At 42.1% G+C, this 18453-nt stretch overlaps 1 protein-coding gene across 3 annotated transcripts in view; it reads right to left on the bottom strand.

The window, feature by feature from the left end:
- TMEM131 (transmembrane protein 131) overlaps window positions 1-18453 on the bottom strand; it is a 192575-nt gene that overhangs the window by 22482 nt on the left and 151640 nt on the right. For all 3 annotated transcript variants that reach the window (XM_030838893.2, XM_030838891.2, XM_030838892.2), the window contains exons 26-31: window positions 12386-12537; window positions 11838-11980; window positions 10690-10876; window positions 9466-9651; window positions 8499-8657; window positions 7541-8118 (exon numbers count right to left, since the gene is read on the bottom strand). In XM_030838893.2, coding sequence (XP_030694753.2) covers window positions 7541-8118; window positions 8499-8657; window positions 9466-9651; window positions 10690-10876; window positions 11838-11980; window positions 12386-12537 — 1405 coding nt within the window. The remainder of the gene's footprint in view (window positions 1-7540; window positions 8119-8498; window positions 8658-9465; window positions 9652-10689; window positions 10877-11837; window positions 11981-12385; window positions 12538-18453) is intronic.

The raw sequence follows: 18453 nt of genomic DNA, 5'->3' as shown, positions 1-18453 counted from the left end.
AGAACATTCCCGTTCTCTCTGCAACAAAGACACAACGCCCAGTCTATCACCCAGTGTCCTCAGATTCCTCAGCGGGACTTCAATGCCAGCGAAGTCTGGTTTTTCAGATGAACTCTCCTGCCTCCTTTTCCTGCAGAACTATATAACGATGCTTCCCTTTGGCCTCAGCCGCCAGGAAATTTGCAGCTCAATTTAACACTGAATGGTAACAACAAACTTTATTCTAGGTTTTTGTTGAGATAGCACCATAATTAAAAACAAACAGATAAAACATCGAAAACCACTTTCTGTCTTTGATTCACTGTTTTACATGTGCTTTAATCCTTTAAACCACCACTAATCGTTTTAAAAGTAGGCAAAATACGAATTATCCATTTAAAGAATATGCCCGACTCACTCAGTTACTCTTTTGTCTTCACTAAGAAGCGAATAAAGGAATTTGTAATCGCTAGTTTGGGGCAAGTTGCTTTGGTTGTGTCTCTCCAACTTTAAATCGTTTCACTTAAGGCCCACCCCAAAGAATTACTTCAAGACCATTTCAATTACTAGCAAATGGCTTCTCTGAACGTGTGCAGTGCCTGGCAGCTGTGGACCTAAGCCAGGCAATGACAGGTACACCTGACTGAAGGTTCGGAAGAATCTCTGGAGGATCATCCATCCCGACAGGAATCTGTCTTTCTCCTCATCTTCTGCCTGGTTAAAAGGTCTGAGTGAGGCCAATAAACAGTACACGCCAACATATGATTTATTTGGGTCAGTACTGGTCATGTAAGTTTACGTCTCCCTACTGGTTCTGAAATGATACGTCAATATGAGTATGATAACCTGAAACATACCAAAAGGTGCATATGAAGGAACTCTTCAGGAGTTCTTTAAGCTAAAGTAAATATTGTGTTCAAAAATCAGTAGCAATTACCGTCTTATTTTGTCATATTAGGTTCTGTGCTTAGATAGTGAAGATACTGGTTTAGCCCACTAGAAGGTAGAAAAGAATTTTTATTAAGTGAAAAAAATTTACATCTATCCCAGGAAAGGAATTACCTATGAATTTGCGGGCAGACCCATATTCTCTTTTGTTCTAGTTTTCCTTGTACCTTAGGAGGCTGTACATACCTTCTGAAGCGCTAAGCAGAATAAGGTACACGGGACTGAGACAAAAAGGCTGCGCAACCATAACCTTATGCAGCATAGAGAGTTCAGTTATTTAGGGTTTTCACAGAAGTATTATGTTCGATTAGATTTTGGATTTCTTTATTCTAGAAATAAAATATCATGGATATTCTAGAGCAAACTTAATACAACTCAATGCTGGGAAAGGATAGCTTCTGTCTTCCCATTTAGGCATTTCTCTCCACTATCTTTAAGGGCAACTCCCAGCTGCCCAAAAACCCACTAGATGGACATTACATGAAATTCCTAAAAATCTTATATGTTCTGGTATAATGTTATAAGTCATATTTCTAGTTATTACTTTAAAATGTGTATCTCAGAAATAACTAAATTTCCTTGTCAATTGCATTATTATGAACTTTCATCAAATCTTTAACCGTGGTCATTTTTAAGTCTTTTGTCATTTACAGACAGTTCTGGGTGTACTCTGATGCTTTTGCAAAAATGTTCCTATAAAAGGGTTTCATCTTCAAGGAATTCATGGAAAAGACTCTGACAAGTACAGGTTTCTGGTAACTGACTATACTGCTGAACTGAATGGATAGGCATTTTCAGAACTCTAATGGACAACTGATGAATTCATAAAAGTGCTAACAAAAGATCAAGATGAAAAAAAAATTAATTACATGGGACTGAGTGAACTGATGAGGAAGATTATATTTTTTGTGACTGTTTGAATAAAACAAAAACAAAAACAAAAAACCTACTAGATGGGCCCAGCCCCAAACCACCCCCCAAAAGCATTCATTGGTTACGTTCCCCTAGTGAGTGGGGCTGTAATGGCTCAACACAGGTTATCCCAATCTCCTGCAGATACTGTTAAATAGAGAATCTGACTTGGCAGTCTGGGTTGGGGCCCAAGATTCGACATTGCTAAAAGCTCTCAAGTTACGTCACTATTGCTGATCCCTGGACTTCAACTCTGGGCAGCAAGGCCTCAAAACACTTACCCAATACCCTCTCTTCCAGGGCGGGGTGGGGAGGGCTCCTCTATGTAGGGGCAGCCACCGTACTTCCTGTCCCGGTGGCAAGCTGACCCCAGAGGGCCTGCTTCCCCAGAGCCTACGCTAGCCCTTCTCTCTGCTCACTCTCATCCAGCGTCTCTGCCTTTGTTGGGCGAATCAGGTTACCTTCACTCCAAGTGCTAACTACCTTGGCCTGTGGGGCTGTACACAGTAATAGAGGAGGGAGCAGAAAGCTTACCAGCCAAGCGCCGGGCTCCACCAGGACCTAGCAGATGCCCTGCTTTGCGGTGAGGAGTGTTTACAGTGGATTTTCGTTTCAGCTCTAAATCCAGTCTGTCTGTTCCCTTGGTGGGCGGCCCAGAGGCAGGAGGGGTGACCCATCAGATCTGCACCCCTAGGACCCTCTACACACACTCTGCCCAGCCTCGACAGTGGAGCCTGCACACCTCGCAGTGTTCACTGAGGAGCCTGGCAGTGACTCATGGACACCTTGGACTCTCAAGCTCCCATCATCCAGGCCCTGGCCTGGTACAGGTCGGGATGACAATCTCTATCGGTCACTCTGAAATCCCGAAGGCTTTCAAAGCTTTCTCTCCCAACTCACTTAGAAACAAAACCTCTTTTGGTGGCACAACTGAACCGAACTGACAAGAAGCTGCTTTCATGGTCTCATTGATCTCATGGCACGTCATCGTATACCTTTCTGAAAACCTGAATTCCAATAGAGGTGGCTCTCGAGTGTTGTATAAAGGCCTCGCTGGTGCTAACGGGCTTTATTTCCGTTACACCCCCACACCTCACTTCCAGGCTACACCTGAGGGCAGAACTGCGCGGAACTGCTTTTTCTCCCAAACCCTAAACCCTCACGCCTCCTTTTCACACCTTGGTCTCCTCTCATTCCCTTGCTTCCACCATCCCTGTAACTTGACTTGTTGGAGCCCCGGCTCTTGACTTGTCCATTCTCCCTGTCAGTGAGCCTCCTTCTGTGTTAAGGTCCTGCTAATTCCGCACAGCGTGGCACGCCCATTGTTCTCCTGCCAACGCCCCACGACGTTCTCAGCCCCGGTCTCTCTGCTGTCCTTGCCCTGCAGGGCTCCAACCACCCCGTGTTCACTCTTCACCCGTGGGCTGCACGGTCATGGAGAAGAACGGCACAAGCGTGAGGGAGGCCACAGTGACCCTCAGCTGGGTCCCCGATGTTGCCCGAGAGACTGCTCTGCAAATCCAATTCCCATGTCCTATGGACTCCCAGCCTACAGAAATCTCAGCTATTTGAGGTCTGATCATTCCAGACTTCCTCTACCTTCTGTTTCTACCCTACCGCTTCCCCTTTGGCCTCAGAAGCTACCGATCCCTCTGCGTCCACGCGCCTGTGGAACACGTGCCCTCGTATACTCTGCGGAGCTGGGTCCCACCCACCCACCTCCCTGGGTATTGGGTCGCACCAATTACCTACTCAAATACTGCTCCTCCTTGTGGAGGAGGTGGTGTCGTGCAGCTGCGAGCTGAGGGTTCGGGCTGGGCCTGGGCTTGGCTCCTGTGTCTGCCTGACGTAACCCTTCTTAGACTGGGCTTCCCCCCTGCAAACAGGGTCAGCGCAACGCCAACCACCCAGGTGCCCGAGGCACTTGCGGTCGTGTCTGGAACGTCAGGAAGCGCTGACAACACCGCTGCCCTCAGCTCTACCCCCCTTTCTGTCCTTGGCCCACAGATATTTTCAAGCAACACGTTCTCCTATTTTTTTTCTTCACTAAAAATACTACTGCAAGATATACGCATCCTTTTTTTTTTTGGTTAAAAATCAAAGAACATGGAAACTACAGATTAAAGAGTAACCTCCACCCCTCACTCACTGGCCCCTCACATGCACACCAAGAAGCGGCCACTGGTAACGGTCTGGTGTGCCAGGTGCTCTCCAAGCCACAGTTACCTGGCTTCTAGGCTCACTTCACAGAGACTATTCCTGCCAAGGTCCTCCAGGCTCTGTGGAGCTCGGTTCTCCCTCTGCTCTGGCCTTGCTGGGACATGCCAACCACATCTGCTACCTGCTTCCTGTCACACTGTCTGCTGGCCTTGTCCTTGGGATTCTGTCCTCAGCTCTCTGCTTATCCCATTCCTAACCCTCAAGACCGAGTTCCAAGCAGACATTCCCGCTGGGATGGGCCACAGCCAACTGCTACCCAGCAGCCTAGTGATGGCAGTGCCATTTCCTGCCCTAAAAATCACAGCAGTGCCTACCCCCTACCATGTAAGTAGAAGCTATTCTCCCCACTTTAAAGGTAACAAACGGAAGCTCAGGGAAGTAATTTTCTCCAAATCACACAGTAAGTGGCAGAGCCAGGATTTGATCTGGGTCTGCCTGAAGGTAGAGCCTGGCCTTGTGAGCCCACATCACTCGGCTTCTCCCCACCTGAGATAAAGCTGCCCCTCAGACTGCCAATGGCAGAAACAAGGGTAGCGGCAGATCCCACTGTTTCTGCAGTGAATGCAGACACTGAAAATGGCTGCACCAGGCTCAGTGCGTTCTCAGGTTTTAACCCTCAATCCAGCAATGGCCCCTGTCCAGTCCCCAGGACTCGCGTGTCACAGGGGAGAAGCCACAGAAGTACAGAATCTAATGACTGCCCAGCCATAGGGCCCCTGCTCAGGCAGCCATGAACAGAGGGCATTTCTGGGTCCCATCTCCCGGGAAGAAAAGTGACTGCTGGGATGACTAGAGAAGTGACTGGATGGCCTGCAAGCCATCTACCCAGAGAGGGCAAGAGCAGGGAGACTCCGTTCATATGAAGAAGGGTCTTTCTGAACAGTCTCCAAAAGCCAGACGTCACTGAAGCTCATTACAAGGAAGGTTTCTTTGAGCTACTGGGAAGGGCAGGGGAGAGAACAGGTGCTTCTGAAAAGAGAAGGTTCTTTAATGTAAACACGAGACTATTTTAGCAGGGGCGCTGGGGTAAGCTTTAGAGAGATGATAAAGGTTCCACCTGGCTAAGAGCCTATGGTTTTATCATGTATCACTATTTTGCAACCCCAAGATCAGCGCCCAACTTTTTTTTTTTTTTTGCGGTACGCGGGCCTCTCACTGTTGCGGCCTCTCCCGCTGCGGAGCACAGGCTCCGGACGTGCAGGCTCAGCAGCCATGGCTCATGGGCCCAGCCGCTCCGCGGCATGTGGGATCTTCCCAGATTGGAACACGAACCTGTGTCCCCTGCATCGGCAGGCGGACTCTCAACTACTGTGCCACCCGGGAAGCCCTCAACGCCCAACTTTTAAAGTTCTTTTAAAAGACTGAGTTTCTACATGTATGTTATACTTCAATAAAACCACTTATTGAAGAAGGAAAAAAACACAACTAAGATCTGGCTCTTTCCTTCTTTCCACACAGCAGCAGTGGAAGGCTACCAAGTGGGGTGGCCACTCATGTGAAGCTGGTAATCACTGCCTCCTTGTGGGCTCAAGAATCACTAATGATGTGGTACCCACGCGCCATCATTACACAGCTTTTAGTAGGTCGACTCTCGGACCACTGTGAACAATAAAAAACATGTTTAAATTTCAAGATCTAGATGAATGGCCCTGAAAAGAAAAACGGGCCTATGGTGGTGTTAGAGGACTATCTTAGACACAAGCAACAAGGTGCTCACTTCGACTGCCAGAGCCCCTCTTTGTGGTAAGAAGGGATAATATATGTTTATTTTATTCATGCTCTCGATAGGAGAAAAACACATTATGTAGCTTGATCTAATTTATAAAAGGAACTTTAAGCATTCATTTAATATTACTGTAAAAATTACCCTAAAATATGTAAGCTCTATTAATAATGAGATAACAACAAAAAAAGATTTCTATGGAAGAAGTTAAATATTATTCAAGACTTTCTACTGTTTTAAATATCCAAATGCAAGTAATTCTAAGAAGACCATATAGAACTAGTCTTCATATCACTGGAACTAAGAAATTCTCTAAAAGAAGACTCTCGGATTCTGGGGCATCAGGTTTCTTCTGGCTTCTCAGGGCTGCCAGTTTCCCTATTCCCTGTGCAAACCAAAGGCAAATACTCCTTGGTACCTCAGTGAGGGAGGGACTTAAATAGGCTTAGAGTAATGTATTAGCATGGCTGCCACAGGAGAGAGAGGAAGATGCAAAAAAGTTCAGGCTGTAAAGGGAATAAACTGAAATATAGCCAGAAGCCATTCACTATTTTTCACATTTTGATTCTGGAAGTTACAAATTAGCCTGCCTATGTATGTGTGGTGCGTAGACTTCAAAGAAGGGAGCCCCACGTTATGCTCTCGTGGAACTCTCTCTCCTGGAGTGTGGCTGGACCACACTTCTAATGAGAACACTGCAGAAGTGATGGGGGGTCACTTCCAAGAGTAGGTCACAGAAGACCACGACTTCTGTCCTGCCAGCCTGTTCTCTCTCTTGCCTTCCTACTTGCTTGCTCTGGTAAAGCCAACAACAGCTTTGAGCTGCTCTATGCAGAGGTGGCTGGCCACAGTCAGGAAGGAACCCAGACCCTCAGTCCACCAGGCCGTGAAGAACTGAATCCTGCCGTCAACCACCTGAGCGAACCTGGAAGCAGATCCACCTTCAGCTGAACCTTACAAAGGCTTCAGCGCTGGCCAACACCCTGACTGCCGTCTTGTGAGATCCAGAGAAGCCGGCTAAGCTGCACCCAGATGCCTGACCCCCAGAAACTGTGAGATAGTGAATGGTGGGGTTTTAAGCCACTAGGTTTTGGGGTAACTGTTACTGAGAAATGGATAACTAATACAGCATGAAGAACTCTAAAGCAGGGGTCAGCAACCTTTTTCTGGAAAGGGCTAGACAGTAAATATTTTCTGGTTTGTGGACCTTACAGCCTCTGTTGCAGCTGCTCAGCTCCGCCACTGCTGCAGCACAAAAGCAGCCACGGACCGTGATGAACGAATGAGCATGGCCGGGTCCTCATAAATCCTTCTTTACAACAACAGGTGATGACTCGGCCCGCGGGTTGTGGTTTGCCAACCCCTGCTCTGAAGCACAGGTTGTGCAGAAGTCCTATTTTTGAGTTAAAAGGCAGATGATCTCCGTTCTGTTAAAATTATTTTAACAATTAAAAAGCTCAACCCGCCACAGTAACACAGTAATCACACGCAGTTGAAAAGGAAAACAGTAGATGTCCAATAACTTCCTGAATTTGGCAAGTAATCTAAGAAATACAAATATCTTTTATGACAAATGGGCACCTCTATCTGCATCTTGATATGGAAAAGCTGAAGTCCAAGAGCAGAGACGAGCCTGGGCCAGAAGAACACCTACTAAATTAGCTGCTCATCACAACTACGATCACAGCAGCCCCCTAAACACGCGCTGGCTCTCCCCTCACGTGTCACGCTTTCCTGGCCGTGAGAACCCATGATTACCTTTGCTTTTCGACAGTGGTGAAGGCGGCTGCTCTGCAAACACTTCCAGGGCTGGGGAGTCGTGGTGCTCGAAGTCTTTGTCCAAGGCTTCGATGAGACTGGTGATGTCCGAGTCCTCCGAGCTGTGCCGTGTGCTGCCGGGGTGCTCCGGGTGGGCCGGGGGTGTGAGGGGTGTGGGGGACAGCCTCTCGGGCTGTGGCTCCTGGTGCTGAGGCACTGGCGGTGGCGGTGCTGAGTGATGCTCCAGCGGGCTGTGGGCATGGTGCTGGCTGCCGTGCTGGCTCTGTTTTGCCCCCTTGGACTTCCTGCCCACTGTGTGACCCTGGGCCATGGCATGTGAATCTAAGACCAGGGCGCTGGCTTTGCTCGCCGACTGGGCGTTAGTCCTGCTAGAGGTACTTGCGCTGCTTTTGGCTCTGACGTTTTCCACGTCAGCTGAGTTCCTATTGCCGTGACTGCTGTGTGGGTGGACTGGTGGGCCACACTGCTTATGACTCCCTGCGCTGGGTCGGGACGCCGAACCGCCTGTTCCACAGAACCCCCTACTGTGACTGGGGTCACAGCTGAGTGTGTTCAAGCTGAAAAAAGGACCAACTGCAGATCAGTAATAGCAACCTACAAGATCTAAGATTAAAAGCCTTACTTCATCAGTATAGCCACCATAAATATGAACTACCCGAAGGAAAAAACAGCAAGAAACAGGATACTTCCCACAACTGGACTGGGTCTGTTCTAACTGGCAATATAGGAATTGAGGTATTGATACAACTGAGAATATTTTAACCCTTATCAATAAAAACATGGCATTTGCTATGAGTTCTTAGTAACAGAGCACTGTACGCAGGGTATTTAAGATTTTTCCCCTGAGCGAAGATGAAAAGAAGAAACGTATTTTTTCTTTTAATTACATCAGCCAAATCTATATATTGGAGAATTTATTTCCGGCAGGTGAACATACTTTCCTTCAGATGAAATACCAACGATTCTCCTGAGATCAAATGGTCTTCCCACATCAAAGGGCGGGTTCGAGGCCTCAAAGGATAGTCGCCTTCGAAAGGGCTCCCAAATTCCTTGAGCTTCTAAATAGGCTGTTCCAATTACCAAAAGGAACAGTGCACTGCAGGGGTACAGAAGATGGAGAATCGGGGTTCAGTTGTGAGTGCAAGAGTAACAAAATGTGACATTAAAGGCAAGTTTCTTGGTAAAGTACAATATGATATAAAAAACAAAATGCCTGTGACATGACAAAAGAGCATTATGGATGAAAGGTTGCACACCGACTTTTCTAGAATGCCAACGTACACGGAGGCTCGTACGGAGGAAATAATTATTTGTATCAGAACAGACGCTGGAGGGTAGCTTTTCTTTTACCAAGAAGAAGCAGCTCTTATCTTTTCTTTTACTTCTAACTCTCTAGGCCAACTCCTTTCCCTTAAAGGATGTGCAGGGTAACTATGTAAGTTAATTCAGAGGCGAGTATATCTCATTCTTAAAAAAACATAAAGAAATATGCTGAAAAAAAGATGAGGATGTTGAGGGTTTAAAAAATATTTCTCATCAGTTTTATGTTGCTTAGGTATGACTCAGGAAGAATAAACTATTATGTTGAGTACATTACAAATGCCCAAATCGAGTAACCACCTGGTAAATTATGCATGTTTTTTTCCTTTAAGAAATTAACCTGTACTTCATTTGTATAACAAATTTCAAAGGTAGAAAAGACTCTGGTTTATCGTATATGCCACCCAAGCAGGGTTCAGTTCTGACTGCTCCCACTGGTGCATGTAGGCTTGACGAGAGAGGTCTGCCTGCTTTGTTCGCTGGTGCGTCCCCGGCACTCAGAACAGTGACTGGCACGTGGTGGGCCCATGATAAACAGTGTCAAGTGACGCCTAAATACTAATCTCGAAAGAAGACGCAAGTACCTCATTATTCCTGAGATGATGATGTACAGAGCCAGCTCCCAGTTGGGCCTGGGCAGGGCTTCTGCACAGGTTGCTAACATATGGTAAGGAAGGGATGCATTCAATACAAATACGAATTCAGAGCCACTGGTGGTTATAAACTTCAGTTCACGAATAACTCTAGAAGCTGTGAAATCAGGAGTAAACCTAAAACAGAATGATGGCAGTGATAAAGTTTTTAAAAATATACCACAGACAGTTTAAATATAATGCCTTTGAAACAGAACACAGAATTTTAGAGTTTGATACTTTTATTCAACTTTCTCATTTTAAGATGGACAAAGTATTGCCCTATGAGGTGAATAACCAAAACAACTATATTCTGTGGATAATTGGAGAATTTACATAAAAAGAGAACAATAATCCCATGATCATTAACTAGGAAAGTAGTCTCTGAGCTTCCTTCCCTTCCCTCTTCCTTCCTCCTTTAGTTAATCCACACTCTTCTCTTACGATGCATTCCCACTGCCTTTTTGTGTGTGTGTGTAGAGAACCACCCTAGCCCTACTGATGTTCATCGCCTGCAGCACTGCTTTCTGCCCTAATTATATTATTTTTATTTTGTTAACTGTACGCCCCGCAAGCACATGATCTGCACGTTGAGGAAAGGTGTCTTATTCCTCACTGTACCTTCAGGTGCCAAGTGTATGCCTTACATGGAGTAATGTAGTTACTTATGAAGTAAGTGTCCACTGAAGGTCATGAAATTATCATTCCATTAAGGGGACAGAGTTACATTTTATTATATAAACTTTATAACATAACAAGTAATCAATTGTTAAAATATGCTGCAACTACTGCCGATGTAGGCATTAAAACTGTCTTCTGACCAAAATATCACACATTCGTATACACTGCACAACACAGAAAAACTGCATGTGTGTAACATAGGTGTCTGCTCTGCTGCTGAGACTGACTTTATAGTCAGTTTCCTACACAATCTTGAAAATAATTTTGAAACTGGTTTCTAAGACTATCTGATCCACTTTGGAGTTTCACAATTTTGAAAACAAAGATATGAAGAAATAACCAAAGATTAAGTGAAGAAAAAAATCAAATGAATATAGTTGTGGATAAAGCCCTTTTTTTGTGAGTATGCAAACAATTTTAGCATAAAGTTTGAACAACTCCAGTATAAAGTTAATGAGAAGTTAGTGATTTGTTATCGTATGAGAAAATACTTACAAAATGATTATGTCTTTAGAGGCATTGGCACTCAGTGCAAATTCTTGACAATTGACAACTTTAAAGCCATATCCCTCGCATGAGTACCCACTGACTTCAATGGTTTCTATGTGAATTTGAAGTTGTCCTGTATTCTCTACTTTAAATGTTCTTTTCAATGTGAAATTTGGTTCTCTTAGTTTCAAACCTAAAGGAAAAAAATGAGGAGTGAGTATAAATCTTGCTATCCTGTGCTCCAGGTCCAAGTAATGATAATACCTTCTTTATGAATGTATCGCAGAGATTATGAACGGAGCCCCTCAGGGCAAAGAGATCAGCCATTACCCAGATTTCACCAGGAAGTATTCTACTTTGTTAAGTCATTTTACATGGCAGAAGTTTAATTTTGCAGTAAGTCCCCTACATACGAACGAGTTTAGTTCCAAGAGTGCGTTCCTAAGTCCAATTTGTTCATAAGTCCAACAAAGTTAGCCTAGGTACCTAACCAACACAATTGGCTATATAGTACCATACTGTAATAGGTTTATAATACGTTTCACACAAATAATACATAAAAAACAAACAAACACAAGAAATAAAACATTTTTAATCTTACAGTACAGTACCTTGAAAAGTACAGTAGTACAGTAAACAGCTGGCATACAGGGGCTGGCTGCAGTACTCGCTACGTCACCGCTGCTTTTACGGTTGCTTCTGGACATCCTGGGCTTGAAATAAAGGTACTGTACTACTGTACTCTATACAGTACTGTAAAGTACACAAAAGTACAAACACTTGTAAAGGATGCACACACTTGACAATGTGCGCCAGACACGTGAACTAACTTACGTGATTGGACATGCAAACGCATGTTTGCATCTTTGAAAGTCTGCAACTTGAAGGTTCATATGTAGGGGACTTACTGTGCTTTATTTTTCACATTCAGAGTAAATCATCTAAGGCATGCAATGAATACTGACATTTCAAATTTTTTAAGATCCAAACCAAACAACTCTGAAAGCAAGTCAGGGTGTTTTCTTAAAATCTCAAGTATCCATCATTAATATACACATGTGTACATGTAGAAATACTGTTCTTGTTTTTGGAATTATTTACTGTTGACAACAAACGCTGAAATGTGTGCCCTTGGATATGACAGGAATACTCACTGTCTGTACAGTCTTTTAATAATGCTTCCGTGATTTTAAAGCGCAAGGAGCTCCCTGGACCTGGAAGCTTGCCTGCCACCCTCAAGTTCTCAGTTGTTCCTTGTCCTTGGACCATCACAGCATCCATCACAGTCAGGTTATTTCTATGTAAGAACAAGAACCACAGATTTTCCTCCCATTAAATTTGCACAATCTTTTGATCTATAATTTTTACTGTTACTTTATAAACCATGTAAAAATTAATACACTAAATTTAATGGTGAAACATTTGCACTTGAAAAAATTTTAAATGTTTACACAAAGAGGAGCAAGAGTTTTTCACTTTGAAGAGTCACACACGGTACAGGAAGACAGTATTCAGGTCTTCTGGTTAAAAATATCATCACAAAGGTATGTTTCATGAGGCGTGGGGTGTGTGTGTGTATTTCGGGCAAAATGAATACCCTATTTCAGAAATAAATTAATGCAAATATTAATATTGAAACGAATCAGGAAAGGACTCTATGTAAGTACTAAAGGTCAACCCACACTTAAATCACAGAACATACCTGATTATGATTAGGGAAGAAACAGTTCTATTGTGAATTGGAGTAAACTTTACTTTGACAGATTTCTTTTCTCCAGGTTTTAAAATTACGTTTAAAATTAGATGTCGGGAGAGGCCCTCTGTAAATCCCGTGGAACTCTGCAGTGGATGAGCCTTGAATCATTGGGTAAACAAGCAGCAGTCATTAGTATATTCTCTGGAAAAGCTTTTTTCCCTTCACCCCATGCACAGCCCAGTATTAGTTTCTCGAATTGATCAACTATATAAACAATTTTATCCCTGATGATTTAGAGGCTGGATGGCTGGCAAGCAGAGCTGGGCAACCAATGATGACACTGTATATTCTGCATTAAGTCCCAGAAAGGGCTTTGTTCCCCAGGTCACCGAAGTCTTCATGTTTGTACTAAGCACTTGTTTTTGTGTACAGATCTTCTTATTTTTAACTTTAAAAGTTTTGAAACATGACACAAAAACAGAAAAGGACACAAACCTAAGAGATGAGTAGCTCAGTGTTTTAGCACAAAGCAAACAGCTGTGTACCGAACACCCAGCACCCCGAAGTCCTACCGGTGCTGTCCCCACTTTCAGTCACTGTTTTTCTGCCCCTCCCCTCAGACAGATATCAGCTGGAGGATCTTAAGGTTGCATCATTTTATTTGTAAAAATATTTCCAATTCATATCAAGCTATCTTTGAATTTTATTTTGAAAGCTAAGCCCATAATTACTGTTTCATAAACACTTGATGATTTAAAGTTCAAGTAATAGCTTAGTTTAATAATCAAAATATGACTTCCCGACAGTTATAGATAAAATTAAAAAACATTTGTTTTTTATTTTTTAAAAAATCATAGTTCACATATAAGGTTACACTGTTCTGATTTCAAGTAACGTTAATCTTAAACTTTTTGGGGGGAAGGGTTGGTAATACTTGGGTATAAATGTCCATGGCTCTACATGGCTCTGCTAACTTGTGAAAGGAGAGTGCATTTTGTATGATTTTTCTACTATATACAGACCTATCTACTTCAACAGCATGATTCTACAAACATAACTTCATAGTCAATAGACTTTGTGAAGCACACTACTTTTTAATTCTCACTTCTGAGGCAAATATTTTTTCCTACATCGAAAATTCTTCTCTGTCCATGTCTACTAGGACAACAATCTTTTGATTGCTCCAAAATGGTTGGTAAATAGGTTCCCTTTTAAATGAACTATTCTGAGTAGTTGATGAACACGTTATACATTATACATATATTCGCCAAAACAACTAATTTAAACTCTGATGACTTGGAAAATACTCTAGGATGTTGTAATGCCTCTGGGATATCACTAAGGCCCTCAATAATTCTCAATAATTGTTGTAGTGGTGGTTCTTAAAAAGGGATTCATGGACCCCTGGGGATCTCAGAGGTCTTTTCAGGTGTCAAAACTATTTTCAGAACACCGACAGACGTTCTTTGCCTTTTTCACTGTGTTGACCTTTGCACTGATGGTCAGCAAAAGCAATGGTGGGAAAAACTGCTGACCCTTTAGCTAGAAGCAAGGCAGTGGCATCAAACTTCCCTAGTAGCCACTGTATTCCTCACTGCCATGCACTTGCAGTTAAAAAAAAAAAACCCAAAACTGTTACTGATTAAACAGTAATAAATATTAATCTTATTAAATCTCAACCCTTGAGCACGTGCCTTTTTTTGTTTTTGGATCACTGTGTTTTCATTGTCATTTGTCTCTAGGTATTTTTTGATTTCCTCTTTGATTTCTTCAGTGATCTCTTGGTTATTTAGTAATGTATTGTTTAGCCTGCATGTGTTTGTGTTTTTTACGTATTTTTCCCTGTAATTCATTTCTAATCTCATAGTGTTGTGGTCGGAAAAGATGCTTGATATGATTTTAATTTTCTTAAATTTACCGAGGCTTGATTTGTGACCTAAGATGTGATCTATCCTGGAGAATGTTCCGTGTGCACTTAGGAAGAAAGTGTAATCTGCTGTTTTCAGATGCAATGTCCTATAAATATCAATTAAATCTATCTGGTCTATTGTGTCATTTAAAGCTTGTGTTTCCTTACTCATTTTCTGTCTGGATGACCTGTCCATTGGTGTAAGTGAGGTGTTGAAGTCCCCCACTATTACTGTGTTACTGTCGATTTCCTCTTTTATAGCTGTTAGCAGTTGCCTTATGTATTGAGGTGCTCCTATGTTGGGTGCATATATAATTGTTGTATCTTCTTGGATTGATCTCTTGATCATTACGTAGTGTCCTTCCTTGTCTCTTGTAACATTCTTTATTTTAAAGGCTGTTTTATCTGATATGAGTGCTGCTACTCCAGCTTTCTTATGATTTCCATTTGCATGGAATATGTTTTTCCATCCCCTCACTTTCAGTCTGTATGTGTCCCTAGGTCTGAAGTGGGTCTCTTGTAGACAGCATATATATGGGTCTTGTTTTTGTATTCATTCAGTGAGCGTATTTTTTTTTTTTTTTTGCGGTACGTGGGCCTCTCACTGTTGTGGCCTCTCCCATTGCGGAGCACAGGCTCCGGACACACAGGCTCAGCGGCCATGGCTCACGGGTCCAGCCACTCCACGGCACGCGGGATCTTCCTGGACCGGGGCACGAACCCGTGTCCTCTGCATCGGCAGGCCGACTCTCAACCACTGCGCCACCAGGGAAGCCCGAGCGTGTGTCTTTTGTTTGGAGCATTTAATCCATTCACATTTAAGGTGATTATCAATATGTATGTTCCTATTACCATTTTCTTAATTGTCTTGGGTTTGTTTTTGTAGGTCCTTTTCTTCTCTTGTGTTTCCCACTTAGAGAAGTTCCTTTAGCCTTTGTTGTAGAGCTGGTTTGGTGGTGCTGAATTCTCTTAGCTTTTGCTTGTCTGTAAAGCTTTTGATTTCTCCATCGAATCTGAATGAGATCCTTGCTGGATATAGAGTAATCCTGGTTGTAGGTTCCTTCCTTTCATCACTTTAAATATATTGTGCCACTCCCTTCTGGCTTGCAGAGTTTCTGCTGAGAAATCAGCTGTTAACCTTATGGGAGTTCCCTTGTATGTTATTTGTTGTTTTTCCCTTGTTGCTTTCAATAATTTTTCTATGTCTTTAATTTTTGTCAATTTAATTACTATGTGTCTCGGCATGTGTCTCCTTGGGTTTATCCTGCCTGGGACTCTCTGCACTTCGGACTTGGGTGGCTATTTCCTTTCCCATGTTAGGGATGTTTTCAACTATAATCTCTTCAAATATTTTCTCAGGTCCTTTCTGTCTCTCTTCTCCTTCTGGGACGCCTATAATGTGAATGTTGTTGCGTTTAATGTTGTCCCAGAGGTCTCTCAGGCTGTCTTCATTTCTTTTCATTCTTTTTTCTTTATTCTGTTCTGCAGCAGTGAAATCCACCATTCTGTCTTCCAGGACACTTATCCATTCTTCTGCCTCAGTTATTCTGCTACTGATTCCTTCTAGTGTATTTTTCATATCAGTTATTGTGTTGTTCATCTCTTTTTGTTTATTCTTTAATTCTTTTAGGTCTTTGTTAAACATTTCTTGCATCTTCTCGATCTTTGCCTCCATTCTTTTTCCAAGGTCCTGGATCATCTTCACTACCATTATTCTGAATTCTTTTTCTGGAAGGTTGCCTATCTCCACTTCATTTAGTTGTTTTTCTGGGGTTTTATCTTGCTCCTTCATCTGGTACACAGTCCTCTACCTTTTCATTTTGCCTGTCTTTCTGTGAATGTGGTTTTCATTCCACAGGCTGCAGGACTGTAGTTCTTGTTTCTGCTGTCTGCTCTCTGGCGGGTGAGGCTATTTACTGAGCACGTGCCTTTTCAACACCATGTGATCAAATGGAGTACGCACGCAGCACCCCTTGCAGCATACTGGACCATGCTGTCTGGAAGAGCTATCGTTTCAGATGCCAACTGAACTAGTTCCTGCCTCCGTAACACCATTTATATTTGAAAAAACGATTGACAGTCAATATATGGTTATTCAGACTGGAGTAGTTAGTAGACATTTTTACGAAAATGAAGTGCATCTGCTCCTTTAAGGAAACAACTGAAGCATTTGTTGCCAATGGTAAGATTTGAGTGTTTGAGCAAAATTTAGAGTTTTGGCCCTGTGAGCTTTAGAGTCAATAGTTAAAGAACACCCTGATGAGATTAGTGGTTGTAAGAATGAATATGATTTTCTGGATACTGCAGAGTGAATTGTGTCAACATTTGGAAGCTCTTCATATCTTAGTGAACCAATATTTTCCGAATGACTGATGCATGGTGTTATGATAACTAAAAAAGCAATTAAGACACTCCTTTTTGCAACTATATGAATGTGCCAGGTCAGGTCAGATATTTATCATATACTTCATCAAAAACGATGTATCATAAGAGACCGAATGCAGAAGCAGACAGGAGAATCTATCTGTATATTAAGTCAGAGAGCCATTGAAGAGCTCTGTAAAACAATCTACTCTTCTTGCAAAATGGTTCTTAAAAAAATATATATCTATTTTTTCATTTTTATATTACCTATGTCAAATAGAATGGGCTTATTATTATTTTAAATGAATTAAACCAATATTTTAATGATCTCTCAGTTTTAGTTTCTAATATGTTAAATATTGATAGATGCAAACCACATAAACAAAAAACCTCTTTGGAGTCCTTAATAATTTTTAAAAATTGAGATAATGTAGAAATCCTTAATTATTGTTCAGACTGTAAAGGAATGCTGAGACCAAATATTCTGAGATCCACGGTTTTATAGCACTGTAGAGAACTGTGATAGAATTTATCCTAAGCTCACCCTAAGACCTCCTCCAGCATTTTTATTTAGAATGAATTCCTGAGGTCTAGAGTATTCTTATTCATCTTCCTATCTCTCACAGTACCTACATCTTGTAGGTACCACTAAAGATTTGGTAAGACAAAAAAAGGTAAATATAGGTCATGTACTTCTCATGAATATTTCCTCTCTTATAAAAGCAGAGTGAAAGGAATTTCTGGTTACTGAGCTTTCTAGATATTTGAGGTCTAGATAGCCTTGAACTTATTATGTTGGTACTTTATGGATGGAAAAAGCGAAGTAAAAAAGATTCCAAGAGAAGGGCATGGACTAGAATATGAGACTATCTAAATTTCAGTCTAGTATTCTACCTATTACTCAGCAGAAAATAAAAATACAACATTGAAAATTACTTTCTCTTTTTAAAGAGAAAATTTCTTTCTCTTACTTTCTTATATAAGATTTACTTAAAAATAGACATAAAAACAATTCCATAAAGGTTTGGCTAATTTATGCCTTACACATTAAAACACAAAGCTATGGGAAAGGACGCAAATCCTTCAAGAACTACAAAACATCTAGTTGGACAGGTTAATTAGTGATTCCTAACAGTAACGACCATGTGTCATGAAAGTATGGTCAAGGGTTCTGGACTCTGAGAGAACTAGATTTGAATTTGGCCCTGCCAGTTATCACAGGTAGGAACTTGGGCAAGTTACTTCCTCTCTCTGAGCTTTGTTTTTCCACCACCAACAGAACAAGGGAAATACTTATTCTTAGGGTGGTTAGTAATAGCTCAGCCTGGCTATTGTAATGATTACATGAAATTATAAATGTGAATGCACCTGCTGATTATAGTGATACATATGATACAGTGATATATATGATATATATATGATATAGTGATATATATGATACACTATACACATATATATGATATAGTGATATGATACACTATCCACATACAGTGATACAATACTGATACATAGGAGGTGCTCATGAAATACTGAAAACCTTCGTATTGCCTTTCTTTCCCACCTGGTGAGCCACAGACTGACTCATCCAGTCAACATTCATTGAGGGCTTCCTATGTCCCAAGCAACCCATCTAAGGGCTTCCATGTTGGTCTGCTTAACCTGTTCAAAAACTTTGTAATATACAAATTATTAACTTCACTTACAAGTGAAGAAGTTGAAGTTTGGAAAGGTTTATTTACTTGGTCGAGGTGACCAAGTTAGTAGGTACAAAGCCATGGTTATTCTAGGAGCCAACCTCCCT

Source organism: Globicephala melas, chromosome 12, assembly GCF_963455315.2.
Source record: "Globicephala melas chromosome 12, mGloMel1.2, whole genome shotgun sequence".
NCBI lineage: Eukaryota > Metazoa > Chordata > Mammalia > Artiodactyla > Delphinidae > Globicephala > Globicephala melas.
This window is presented reverse-complemented; position numbering and strand designations above follow the sequence as displayed.